This window comes from Aspergillus oryzae, chromosome 1, assembly GCF_000184455.2.
Source record: "Aspergillus oryzae RIB40 DNA, chromosome 1".
NCBI classification, from domain to species: domain Eukaryota; kingdom Fungi; phylum Ascomycota; class Eurotiomycetes; order Eurotiales; family Aspergillaceae; genus Aspergillus; species Aspergillus oryzae.
The window spans coordinates 6,397,414-6,410,462 of NC_036435.1; the positions used below are offsets into that span (position 1 = coordinate 6,397,414).

General features: G+C 49.4%; 2 protein-coding genes across 2 annotated transcripts; one reads left to right on the forward strand and one right to left on the reverse strand.

The window, feature by feature from the left end:
• Window positions 1-948: 948 nt before the first annotated feature.
• Window positions 949-2,455, reverse strand: AO090005000009 (fungal specific transcription factor domain-containing protein; the record flags this gene model as incomplete). Its single annotated transcript, XM_023234309.1, has 3 exons — window positions 949-1,051; window positions 1,299-1,915; window positions 2,420-2,455. 3 exons carry the CDS (start codon window positions 2,453-2,455, stop codon window positions 949-951), a joined length of 756 nt encoding a protein of 251 aa, XP_023088773.1.
• A 7,804-nt stretch (window positions 2,456-10,259) lies between these two features.
• AO090005000008 (uncharacterized protein) lies at window positions 10,260-12,110 on the forward strand (the record flags this gene model as incomplete). The annotated part of the gene is made up of 3 exons (XM_023234311.1): window positions 10,260-10,450; window positions 11,342-11,501; window positions 12,027-12,110. 3 exons carry the CDS (start codon window positions 10,260-10,262, stop codon window positions 12,108-12,110), a joined length of 435 nt encoding a protein of 144 aa, XP_023088772.1.
• Between the last annotated feature and the right edge of the window lie 939 nt (window positions 12,111-13,049).

Consider the following 13,049-nt stretch of genomic DNA (forward strand, 5'->3'; position numbering starts at 1 on the left):
GTCTGCATGCACAGTTCGGAAATGTTCTTTTCTTGGACACAACAGGAGCGCTACCCATGTTTTGTCTAGTACGGTAATCAGATTTTCCACCCGTATGGGACGCCTTGACTATCTCTAAAACTAGTCTGTTCCTGCATACCCATGATCTCCGTTCCCACTGGGAAGGCCATCTCCGACCCATTTAGGGGACCTTGCCAGGGTACATGATACACCACATCCTTTAATACGGGCAGGCAAAATGTTGGGTCAATGGATGGCATTGACTGGAGAAATTCGAATCTTACTGCATATTCCTCTCTGTGACCATTGACCCCTCGGCTATTACGAGCCTCGTTATATGGTGGAGACAAAGGCTCGGGAACCTGCTGTCTGGCGTGCATTTGTCTCCCAGTCTCGATAGTACTGCTCAGTTGTGCTCTCGGGCCTATGACGCCTACTTCGTTATTTTCTAGAAGCCTCACATTCGGCTCTTGCGGCTTGCGTTCAGTCTCACCTAAGGATACTTTAGTCACCCATGGGAGTTGGAAACCCAAGAACCCGGAGGCCACTGATTGCAGAACCTCCGGTAAAGCGTTCTCATGTGGTAGTCGGCCGGACGAGAGCGAGTAGTCAGTAGAGGTTGAGATGAGGAGGTATATACGGGGGTAGTGGAGAAACAAGTCAAACCACCCAGTGGCATGCTTGTCCTCAAAAGCCTTCAAAGCCGCATTCGCAAATGCCGCGCCTCGTTGGTACGGATCTTGAGCTCCTGGTGTCTGCGCAGGTCTGCATCCTCGAGTACCCAGCCCTTCCGACAACTTTGTTACGAGGTGGAGGATCTCCCTGGTGCCCACTGCAACAAACTTAGTTACATCATAAAGGTCTATGAGGACGTTGTAAATGGTTCCTAAAGCGTTGAGCTCTCGCTGCCGTTGTAGGGCTTCGGTATCATTGCGTGCCAGGCCTACATCAATCGCCGCCACCACTATTGGCCATCCAACGAATGCCAGTCTGTTCACCGACCGGCGAGTCAGTGCTCTTTGTCAAGAAGGATATAGCGCAAGCAGGGTACCTACATGCAAAGTGGGATAGCTTCAATATCCTTTGTATCGCTAAAATACTGCAACACATCGTGCAATTCATTAACCGCTTTGTGGAGGCAGCTTCCAGTCTCCCGGAGCTGCACAGTATACGAGTGTCCGACAAACATCAGGTTGGCTTCCAGAAGAAGAGCTTCGTAGTGCGCTAGATGGATTTGAGCGGTGCTGCATAGGCTTGTTAGCTGGGGGTATAGCAGAGTATAGGCATGTGCTACCTACTGATAATAAACATAGGTCATTTTGATGAACGACATCACCGAATGATGCACTTCAGGAGGCGCAGTCGAGAGAGCATACCGCGTCTCTGTTTCCCATTGGCGCAATCTATTTCTGGTCTTCATACATCTACTCATACATGCCGGGAAGTCCTTTGAGGGCAAACCCATTGAAGAACCATCGCACGATGAGAAAATCAGGGACACCATATCGGTAATGATAATTGCTAGACGGCACTGCTGCTTGAGTGCCGTGAAAAGAATCCGCTTGGTGTGCACATCGTATACCTTGGATTCCTGTATCTCCTTGCCAAAGTCTGCCTCCTCTAGTGGATTGTTCTCTGGATCGAAATCCTTCGGCGTGAGTTGGCTGCGTCGGCGAAGGGCTAAAGAAATCCATCGGTCGCGCAACAGGACCGACCACCATAAACGTTTGATAGTTGATCTCTCTACACTGATGGATGGCTTCGTTGGTTTTCCGAGGATAAGGGCATTCTGTATCGCATTGGCAAGAAGTAAACTACCGATCTGAGGGTCGTCTGGGGAGGCTTGGTAAGAGAGCAACAAAGCTCCTTGTGCCCTCTCTAACGGCTGGTCTTCAGCCTTGAGGTCTAGTATAAGCTGTTGGGGACTGTTAGTGTCCCGGAATCCCGAGCAAACTCACAGTAATATGGTGCTAACCTTTGCTCTATTGAAGAAGGTATCTCCTGCCGTGGGTCTGTCATTAAACCCACACTCACGCAAGGCCTCCATAGACACATACTAGAGGGTTTAGCTTATGTATCCCGGCAATTATACGAAAGAGGCGTACCGGACAGGTTCTGAATAATATTGCCTGTAGCACCAAGACAGAGATGCTCCGGCCGCTCGATGTTCCACCATCGCCCTGCTGCGAGTACAACTGCCAGAACTCTGCCTCATTCAGTACCGGAGTACCCGGATGGATGTGTAAGAAGTACTTCTTGACAAACTCATCCAGAACCCGTCGTCTGGGTAAAGTAAAGCATCCTTTGGATGCTAGGTATGAAATATCCCATTTGTCCAAGCAGGACATCGAGCGAAAGTCGAGGAATGGATAAGCGGAATATTCCACATCGGAGGCCAACATGGACACAGCTGTCGAACTAATGGGCAAATTAGCCGAAGACAACTTGCTGCCATTGTCCGGACTGATTTCAATTCTCTGCTGTTTATCCACGATGTTTGTGGAAGTCTCAGTCCCCTGTAGTGGGTACGGGGCCCGATGCCTGCTTTCGTATGTAAGACCTTTTGATCTGCGACATACATGAGTGTGGGACCTTTCTCAATATTGTCTATGCAGGGAGAGAATATGAGACATAGAACGTACAGCCTCGGAGCTCGCTCACGGAATGTGCAAGCCTGGCCATCTTGGAGGCATCTGGAGCAAGGACACCCGCCAAACGATGCGTCACAGCGAACCTTGCGTTGCTGACACCAGATACAGGCACGGGTGGCCCTTCTGGCTCGTGGTAAGTACATGTGTGGGTTGGTGATTAAATTGAACGGTACGCCGCCGATTTGAGCTTGCTACTTTGTGTAGGCACCTCGACAACCGAGACAACACGTATCACACTTAAGAAAGGTGAGATGGTTATCGTAGAATGCTGTCCAAAAGGAGAGTCGACGTTATGCGGGAAGCGGGTCAGGTGGGCGAAGCATGTAGCCACAAGATTCCTGAACAATGCTTGCCCTAAGCAGTCTATCTCATGAACGGATAAGCGAGTAGCATATCCGAATCCGAGTCCATCGCTAGCTTGCATATACTGAGGGATACTGCCTCTGCTCCATCCTTTGCCTAGGGGGGGGCAACCTTGCCTGCAAGGGCCGGGTGGCCCAACGGCTAGAATCTTGACCGCGGTGTGCCTGGTCAGGGTAAGACCTTAATCATTCATTACGCGGCTGTAATTCTCTGAATCAGTGTTTATGCGTCATTAGCTTGGCCATGAATCATATCCATGATTGTAGTTCCTCTGATCCGTGGCTCAGAAGAGCCTGTGGAGACCATCCAGCAACATGATTGTCCTCGGCTCATGCGCACGAACCGATTCTTATTGTGATAATCCAAACGCATCTCTATACGCGTGTCGGCATTTAATGTACTAGTGCCCATGGCCATCTGTTCGCTCAATTCTTGTTGTTGCCGTAGCAGAAGGCGATCAGATACCTTAGGGTACGAGATATCTTAGGGTACGGGGTAACCCCGCTGATCAGCATCAACCAGTGTTACATGTGGAAGCCCTCGGTCCGCGGGCATCCTCGGATTGGATACGACATCGTCCAGTAAGGATGGTCTAGTTCTTAGCTCATTCAATCTACCACTAATGAGGTCCAGCGAACAAATTGTTGTTAGTGGAATTGGGGTTCGGCTCAGCCTTCGGGTGTGGAGGATCCGTCGACTGGACATGGCGATTGACAGTCTCCCATATAAAATAGATTAATGATTGTAGCCAGCCTAGGAGAAGGCAACATGGTTTTAATAGGAGATTCAGGACCCCAGCCTCCTTTAGATTCTCATTGCGTTGAGCAGCAATTCGGAGGTTCTCTCATCCAGTCAGCACTCAGACTACAGGCAACAATAATTAATAATAGTTTTTCATTCCAATACTACGACATCCCCGGTTTCTTACATTTAAAGCTCTTATGTAGATGAAGTATGAGGGTCAGCCAAGCCGCCTGTGTTCCATCGTTAACTCAATTACCGGAATCTAAACGCACGATAGGATTATGTATCACACTAGTTTCCATACTACATGAGTATAGTTTAAATGCTTCATTGATGACGCCCACTGACAAGGCACTGGAACTGGGGGTTACTACTGGAATACAATATTCGACTGTTTTTGTCTCTATCACGGTTAGTAGATTATCGGCTGAGGGGAAGCTTTGCTGGTCTGAGCTTGACTCCGCTGGCAGAGACCTTGACACTATACTAGTAGTTGCATGGAGCATCCTTGAGCAATTGGCTTAAATGCTAGGAGATTCTGAGCGGGACCATCGGAATCATGTGGGCCCATTTCTGGCCCGGTTCTTCGGAAGATATTTGGCGCTTATATAACAAATTGTATTGCAGTGTTTAAAACCCTTTTTCATTTGCTCTTAGTATTTTCAAGACTGTGGTAAGCGCTTCCTCGATACTGACGCCTCCCAGCAAGTATACATAACTCGTGTGCGACTGGTAGTTATATTTGTCTTGAATTTATTAGAAAACCAATGTTCAATTCTACAGCTGCAAGTCAACATATATAGTCTTCGGACGATTGATACAGCACTAGCGTTGATAACCGAGGGTCGGAGGAGTACATTATAGCGAGATTGAAATCACGCGAAACGCGTGCAAGTATACAGAACGCCGTACAAATAGTCTGCGACCTTAAGTCCCGTTTGCTACATCCCCATGCAAATCTTCCGCCAGCTGTCTTGGACTCGTAGGCATCTCATAAGTGAAATGACTATTCAATTACGCAGGAAGCTGAGCTTACACGTGAGGAGGACGCATCTCTCCATTCTCTCTAATAGATGTCTTTGGTTCTCTTTTCCTGAGTGAGAGCCGTGCAAAGTTGATAAGCATCATGATCGCCCCGACAAACACACCGACCCCAATGCCCATTTTAGCCCCGGTTGAGAGCCCTGAGGCTGGTTGAGGGGATGATGAGTTTGACGGTTCTACTGTCGGAGCGGCGCTTGGAGTGGCGCTTGGAGTAGGCATGTATCCTTGAAGAGTGGGGCTTATATATATTGCTTTAGACGTGTTGCAGCAGTCATGCGTCTCACCACAGCACCATGTTGTGGTAGTGTTTAGATCTCCGCAAGGTGTTAGGATCATTGTGTGATCGGGGCTCTGATGCTCCTATTATAATGCCGATTGTTCGGTTAGCGGGTTTGGGCAAGATCATAGCGTTGTGGAAACGTATTTGAGGATTATACCCCTTGTCCGATACAGACTGTCAAGCATCCTCCGTCGTCCCGATTCTGGCTTGTGCACTGGTCCCTCCAGTACCTATATTGTAGTGATGCCTTTCCCTCCGCATCAGTGTCTGTCGTGCCGGTCAGGCACAGTCCATTCGGAAAACACTTATTTGCTGTCTACCCGTTGGAACCAGCACCGCCGAAGGGATTAGTGCGATTCAAAGCACAGCATGTCTTCGCTGGGCTGTGAAATTGGGGGCATGGTGATAACTGGGGTTCGTTTCAGCGGTACCATTAGGATAATAGCACTCGGCAGTTGCGGACGGCGAGAGGATAAGAATACCGAGGGAGAGAAACAGCTTTAAAAGCCCGGAGAGGTGATTTCCCCAACCTAGCGCAATCTTCGTTGGTAAGTGTAATGTTGATACAGAAGAACCACGCAACGGCTTTCGGCATAGCCTATATAAAAGGGAAGAAAATAAAAATGGAATTCAGGAAGAAAGAAGGGGTGTTTCTCTCATCTGATGGAAATTTCGCTCTTCTCAGCCCTGTGTGTCACCTGGGTGAGACTGGATGAACCAGGATCGTGTTATTGAGTCAACGCTGTGGTTGGAGTAACCGTCTGCGGATAAGTCGAGAAAAGCCTAGGCTTACGCATATGGCCATGGTGTTTCAATATTTCCGTTTATATATCCCAGTATGTAGGGAGAAAGATCTCACTCCTGGCCGATTTTTCTAGGGGGGATTATACTACCAGCCTGGAAAGGCACAGAATAATCATTCTCGCATTAGAACAAGTCTATCAAGAACGAGCAAGACCATTACAAGATTATAACGCACATTCACGGCCCAACTCGAAAAGAAAAGACCATCATGCAGAGATGATACCACTAAGTACAGAAGGTATCCTGATCATAACAAGGCACGAACTCCTCCATCCTCACCTCTAGCCTTACTCTCTAACCAAGAACAGAGGCAAGCGATCTGCCACGTCTATTCCAAGGCCTGCACCAGGCGATGCGACATCCACCTCGTGATATTGCGATGCACGTCACGTCAGCCCTTTGTCTAATCCCTTCTTCCACCACGACTACAAGGAAAGCTCCGTGCCCGACCTGGTTCATCGAGCGAACGGATAAGGTCCCATGTCCTTGATGGATCTCACTAATTCTTCCGTCATCTGGAGCTGATAGTGATTCAAGGTAAGGGCAGTGGATTACCCTCAATTGGGGGAACATATCCACTTCCACTAATGACGAATTCTTAGCAATAGCGCGACAATGCTTGCATAATATGCAGATGAATCAACATCAGGGCTGCAACCGATTGAAAGCAACGCCCATCATGCCACCCGCGAAGACACCGCTCAATCATGGTGTGGAACTATATATTCTGGGTGGTGGAATGTGACCCACTGGCAAGGGTATACTATATGTGTCCAGTACGTTACGGCCTACCCGACATGTCAATCGACTGTAGTGAGTTACACCGAGTGATTTGCAGATTGTTGCATTCTCGAATTGCACCCCAGTAAGATGATGATGTGCTGTGACGTGCTGGACAAAAGCCCTACAAAGCATCCGGAGAAGACTTCTGCCAACCTTGGGGTCCACTTTGGACGGAGGATAAGATGCTGGGATCCAATTGACACCCACGGATGCGGTAGCGAGCTGTAGTCTGGTAGGATCCACTACTTAACCAGAGAAGGGATGACTTTCTGTCGATCTTCCCCACCATTCAGCTCACTCTGCCGACGCCCATCGCTTCGGGTCGAATTTGTGCGGTCAGGTCGCTTAATCTGTAGTGAAAAATAATTGGTGCGATAGCAGAAAGTTTGCGGCGAAGTCGATGCATAGCGACCTGGATGAATCACGATTGTCGACGGATCTAGAGAGATCGGGCACTGCCAGATCCTCAGCTACCGCTTCACTTCTCGAAGCGGATCAAAACACGTAGCTGGCGTGATTGAATTTGAGTTCATGACGTGGCGATCGCGAGTCGCAAGACCTGCAGGATGGAGCAGATTCGGTGGGTCGTAGCCCGACTGCTCAAGTCGTGCATACCGCTATATCGGAGTAGTTGGGGGGGACTTCATCGGTAGACGAGGATGAGGGGCAGGCCGTCAATCAGACATAAGACCCATCACTCCCACAGACCTTGTCTTTGCCTCTACCTTGCGATTAGGAAGCAGAGCGGGGTGTCTGGTGAAACACAATCCTAGAGATCTTGTATTCTACCATAGCCGCTCCCCATGTCTGACCAAGCTACAGCCTCCGATCTCGCCCCAGGGAGCGAGATCAAACAAGAGCTGGACAATGTCGAGTTCGAACCGCTGGATAAATACGTGGACTCGATCCTCCGCAATGCACAGGTGAAATTCCGTGACCATGCCGAGGAAGTACCCGAGGGCGTTCCTGGTCTTATCTACGGGGACTCCGAGAGCGATGAAGAACCGGTCATGGCTCGAGGACCGATGGCCAAGACTGCCCTCTCCGCCGTCGCTGGGCCAGGATCCCTGCGCGAAACCACGATCGGTGGCGCAGTCGTCAAGAATCTGACTTTGCTCGTCCCTAAAGATGCGACTGGTGGTTATGGTGATCTCCCGGTGTTGCCCATTACGGGGGTGGGACAGGAGAAGGCGGAGCTGGTGGCCGTGGTTGGTAAAGTCCCCGAGGAGGGCGCGGCCCCCAATATCCCGATTTTACTTCTGCCAGATGAGGAAGACGATGAGGGGGAGTCGCAGAGGGCGAGCGCAAGTGCTACCCTCTCGCAGCTCGCGGCTGCCTCTGTCCTTGTAAACTTGGGAAAGACCGCCGCCAAACGGAGAACACAGGCGCCTGTGAAGGAGGAACCAAAGGCGAAGCCCAGTGATGGCAAGGCGTCAGGCAAGGAGGAGACGAAGGACGAGGAGACGGGAGAGGAGGAGACAAAAGAAGAGGAAGGCAAGGGCGAGGAAGGCAAAGTCGCAAAGTCTGAGCTGAACAGCTACGTTCTTTCCGGGGATATCGAAAAGCTTTTCGGTATTAAAGGGTTGACAGGGAAGCTGTACCAATTTAAAGGTACGGCTGCCACTAGCGACAAACCTAAGACCCACCCTTACACTCGTTTAGGCCCCGAGACCAAGGAAGACAAGAAAAAAAGCGAAACCAAGAAGGAAGGCAAGAAAGAAGGTACGGAGGAAGGGGAGGATCAATCGAATGAAAATGACGAAGAAGAAGCCGGGCCAAAGGCCCGCGATGCAGGTAAGGACCCCCTGAAGGCTCAGGCTGACAGTAATGATAGCGCACCCAAGGAAGAAAAAGCCGGAAAGGAAGACGAGGCGGGGAGCAAAGGTGACAAGAAGGACAAGGAGGAGAAGAAAGACAAAGGGAAAAAGGAACCAGCTCGTGAGAAGGTGAAGATTAACCCCAAGAGTTTGAAATTGTTGGGTAAACCGCTGGGGAAGATCCTCCCATTCCTCGAGAGTGAAGAGCTTAAAAGCTTACCCATCGAGAACCTGGAGTTTACGTACTGTGAAGAGGAGAGCGGCCACTTTTTCCCTCCTGGCCTGCGTCTCGAGGTGGATGTCCCGCTCAGTGGTAGCCTGCAATGGGCCACAGATGCATTGCAGAAGATGTTTGGTGAGGAAAGAACACCCAAGAAGATCCATCTCAGTGCAGACCTGGGCAAGACTAGGGACTGGTCTAAGCGACCGAAAGTGGAAGATTTTGCCCTGCGAGGTTATTTCGATGGTTTTGGAAACCAAGAATGGGACATTCTGAAATTCAAAACCCTCGGACTGGAACTTACAGCCACCAAGGCAGCGAGTAAGAAACCCAAAGACAATGACAAAGGAAAGGATGGGAAGGAAACGAAGAAGAAAAATGACAAGGGCGACGATGAGAGCGAGGAACAGGAACAGCAGTCTCGCGACGCTACCGAGGGAAGTCCAACGGACGAGCCCAAGACAACCAAAGGCGATAAGCCCGGGTCCGAAGTCACGATTAGGCAGGTGTCTTCAGCCCAGGCAGAAGCTAGCGCTACCGACGGTCAGGTAAGTACAGTGTTAACTCCACCCTCAGTCTGAATCAATCTTCCTAAGCCTCGTCGGCCGCAGCAGGATGATGCAGATGTCGAACATGAGGAAGGCGATTCTTCCAAGAAGGGCGAGGAGAAGAAGAGCCCATCCAAAGCCGACAAGAAAGATGACAAGAAAGACGATAAGAAAGATGGCAAGGATAAGAAGGACAAGGTGAAAAAGTCCTATAATTATGGTTTCGGTTTCTTCGGAACTGTATCGTTCATCAAGATCCCACACGCCAACTCGCCATTGGACTTGCATATTAGGATTGGTAGAGACTTTGAGGTAGAAAAGGAGAAGAAGGAGGAGAAGAAGGAGGAGAAGAAGGAGGAGAAGAAGGAGGAGAAGAAGGAGGAGAAGAAGGAGGAGAAGAAGGAGGAGAAGAAGGAGGAAGAAGGAAAAGAGAAGAAAAAAGAAACAAAAGAAGATGAAGGCGAAGAGAAGAATAAAGGAAAGGAAAATGACTCTGAGAAGAAGGTTGAGGCGCTGGAGAAGAAAGACGAACCGAGCAGTGATACCAACAAGGCAAGTAAAGACACTGCAGAGCTTGCTAAGGATGGGGAAAAGTCCTCAGAGAAATCGTCAGAGGCAGGTGATAAGCCGAAGAAGGCCGAAGGCAAGAAGCATTCCGATGGTAAACATAAAAGGATGTGGAAATTAGCGATTTATTGTGACGAGTGGAAAGATATCTACGGTGTCAAGAATGTCTCCGTAAGTAGAACAGCAGCTCGATTGGAATTTCCTGTACTGACTGGACTGTTGCAGTTGAAAAAAGCCGAGCTCAAGTCGTCATACGAGCAAGGGGACTTCAAGAAAACACTGGAATTTAACTTATCTGCCGATATAAAGCTCGGTGGGGGGAGTTTCAAGGTCAAGGGCAAGATCTCCAAGGGTAAGTCGCCTCTAGCCCTAGGTCACTTTTTCCATGAGGTCTGACAGCCGGGACAGCGGATAGCTTTCTAGATGCTGAACTGGGTGATGTCTCCCTTAGCGACTTTAAGAAGATCCAGGCCCAGATGCAGGGTCAACATGTGCCAGAGGAGAAGAAAAAGGAAGAGAAACAAAAGACAGCGGAGGAGATCAAGAAGGAAGCCGAGAAGAAGGATGAAGAGAAGAAGGATGAAAAGGAGGAGGCTCAAGGCCATGAGCTTATCTTTAAAAAGATCCACGTCAGGATATCTCGCCAGACCGTCGAAAAAGAGCAAACCTGGAAAGGGTCTTTATTATTCGATGGCCACGTCACTTTCAACGGCAAATCTAGTGCGCGCGCTCGACTCGAGCTCACTAGGGATGGATTGACTATTTCAGGCGGCCTTGCTGATTACCAGATTCCTGACACCAAAGTTACCATTGAGCAGGCACAGATGAAGATTTACATCGGGTTCAAGAGGAGCAAAAAGGACCAGAAGATCGAGGAGAGCAAGACGAATGACAACAAATCAATCACCGATGCCTCGAGTGAGAAAGGGAAAAGCGGCCAGCCTGACCAGGTTGAAACAACGGCAGTTGTTAAAGCTGGTGTAGACTCCAAGCCGGAGAAGAGTGACACCAAGGATGTTGAAAAGCCGGGTGAGAAGGAGAAGAAGACTAAACGCGAGAGTGAATTTGCAATTCTCGGGGTTGTGAAAATCCATGAAGTCCCTGTATCCGTCGGTTTCTATATGGCACGGAAGAATGACAAGGAGAAGCGCGACTGGCTTGCCTTTGGCAGTGTCGGAAATTTTACATTGTCCCAATTGGTCCCCAACCTTAAAGGTACCGACTTTGATCTACAACTCGACAATATTGCGCTGATCGCGTCGTCCGAGGACAGGGAGGTAACGGAAGAGGAAGAGGATAAGAAGGACGATAAGAAGGACGATAAGAAGGACGATAAGAAGGACGATAAGAAGGACGATAAGAAGGACGATAAGAAGAACGAAAAGAAGAACGAAAAGAAGAACGAAAAGAAAGAGGATATAGAAAAGAAAAAGAAAGAAGACAAGACAGAAGAAGGCACCAAGATTGAACTTGAGAAGATATTCGACATAGATGATGCCTACTCGAAACTAATGGATAAGAAGAAGGAGGGCAAGAAGGAGGACAAGAAGAAGGGCAAGAAGGAGGACAAGAAGGAGAAGAAAGACGACAAAAAAAAGGAGAAGAAGGAAGCCGATTATGATGATGCGCATGCAGGTGTTCTCAAGAAAGTCGAGTCCTACAAGTACCCTATCCGCAAAGGTACGCCATGGCATTCTCTGTTGATTTTAAGGTCTGAGCTGACTGCTTGAAAAGGGGTGCAAGTGTGTGCGACCATTCGGAAGTTTGACACCCTCGATCTTCTTAACAACAATAAGCCAATGGACGGCCTGGTCTTGATCATTGCCTTTACCCCCAATGGACTCGAGATCACCATTAACCTGCCCAAGACCCTACAGGTAAGAGGAGTACCACGCGGGATTTCGGTAGTAATCATCCTCTCTGACGATGCATACATAGGTTCGAGTGCGTCCTGATGTCATACTCGGGGATTTCGGCGCTAGCATCCTTCCTGCCAAGGGAGAACTTGAGCTGTCTGCCACATTGACCCTTTTGTTTGATGACCAAAGGCCCATCAGAGTTACCGGCACAATAACAGGATCAGCTACCGAAGCAAAGGCCGCTATGTATGTTCTTCTGCTAGCCAACAAGGCCCAGAGATGTTCTGACACTGACATACCCCATAGATACATGAATCCAAATGATAAATGGATCAATCCATTCCAGTTGAACGAGAAGGTTGTGGTATCAAAACTAGGTCTTGGTGCGGGAATCACATATGCCACCGTGTGTGCTATGGGACCTGAGTAAGTGAATATCCCAACGGTCCGCGATCATTGGACTAACATGAATCAGTGAACTGTCTCTCACCGGAAGCGTTGCCGTTGGAAGCACCTTGACGGCTGACCTGGTCCTCAGTTTAGGGGTGAAAAAAGAACAGGTCATCTACTTCCACATATCTGAACTCAACATACCTAAACTTGTTAAACTGGCTGGGGAGATGACGGACATCGTGGCGCTGCAAAGTGTAAACGGGGGAGAAGACTTCCTCGTTTTCCGTGACATCACTTTCTATATGTCCACTGGTGCAAAGGTCCATGGCGTCTACTATGATCGGGGCATACATGTCAAAGGCATGGTGGAATTCTTCGGCAAGAAGGGCGACTTTGACGGTCAGATCCGTGATGACGGGGTTATGATCAATGGAGGCGTCGATAATTTCAACATCGGCGGGCTTGAAGTTCGGGCCGCTAGGGCCGGGCAGGAGCGGGCGACGATGGGTATCGAATTGACCGGCGACAGGCAGAAAGTCCTCATCGATGGGATGATCCGTTTCCATGCTCTGGAGCTGAGTATCTTCATTGATGCGGATGTGCAGGAGAGACGCCTAGACGCCGACATCACCCTCAAGTTCACCGAGAGTATCATGCTCCATCTGAAGGCCAACGCCAGGGTCCCCGATTCCAAGTCATTGGAGGGAGTTGTGATGAACTTCGAAGCAGAGATCCGTCCCGATGTACTCGGGGCGATCTTTGATGCAATCAACCAGACCATTGGTGACATTGGGAAATTAGCCACGGAAACAATCGAAAATGCCGAGCGGAAGCTCCAGGAGCAGATGGACGAGAAACAATCGGAGCTCGAGAAAATGGCAAACGAGCTGAAAGCTATGAAGGAGAAGGTGGACGAAGAGGTACGAAAGCGAGAGGCAAAGATCGACCAAGATAACCTGGAGAGGAAGAGGTTGGA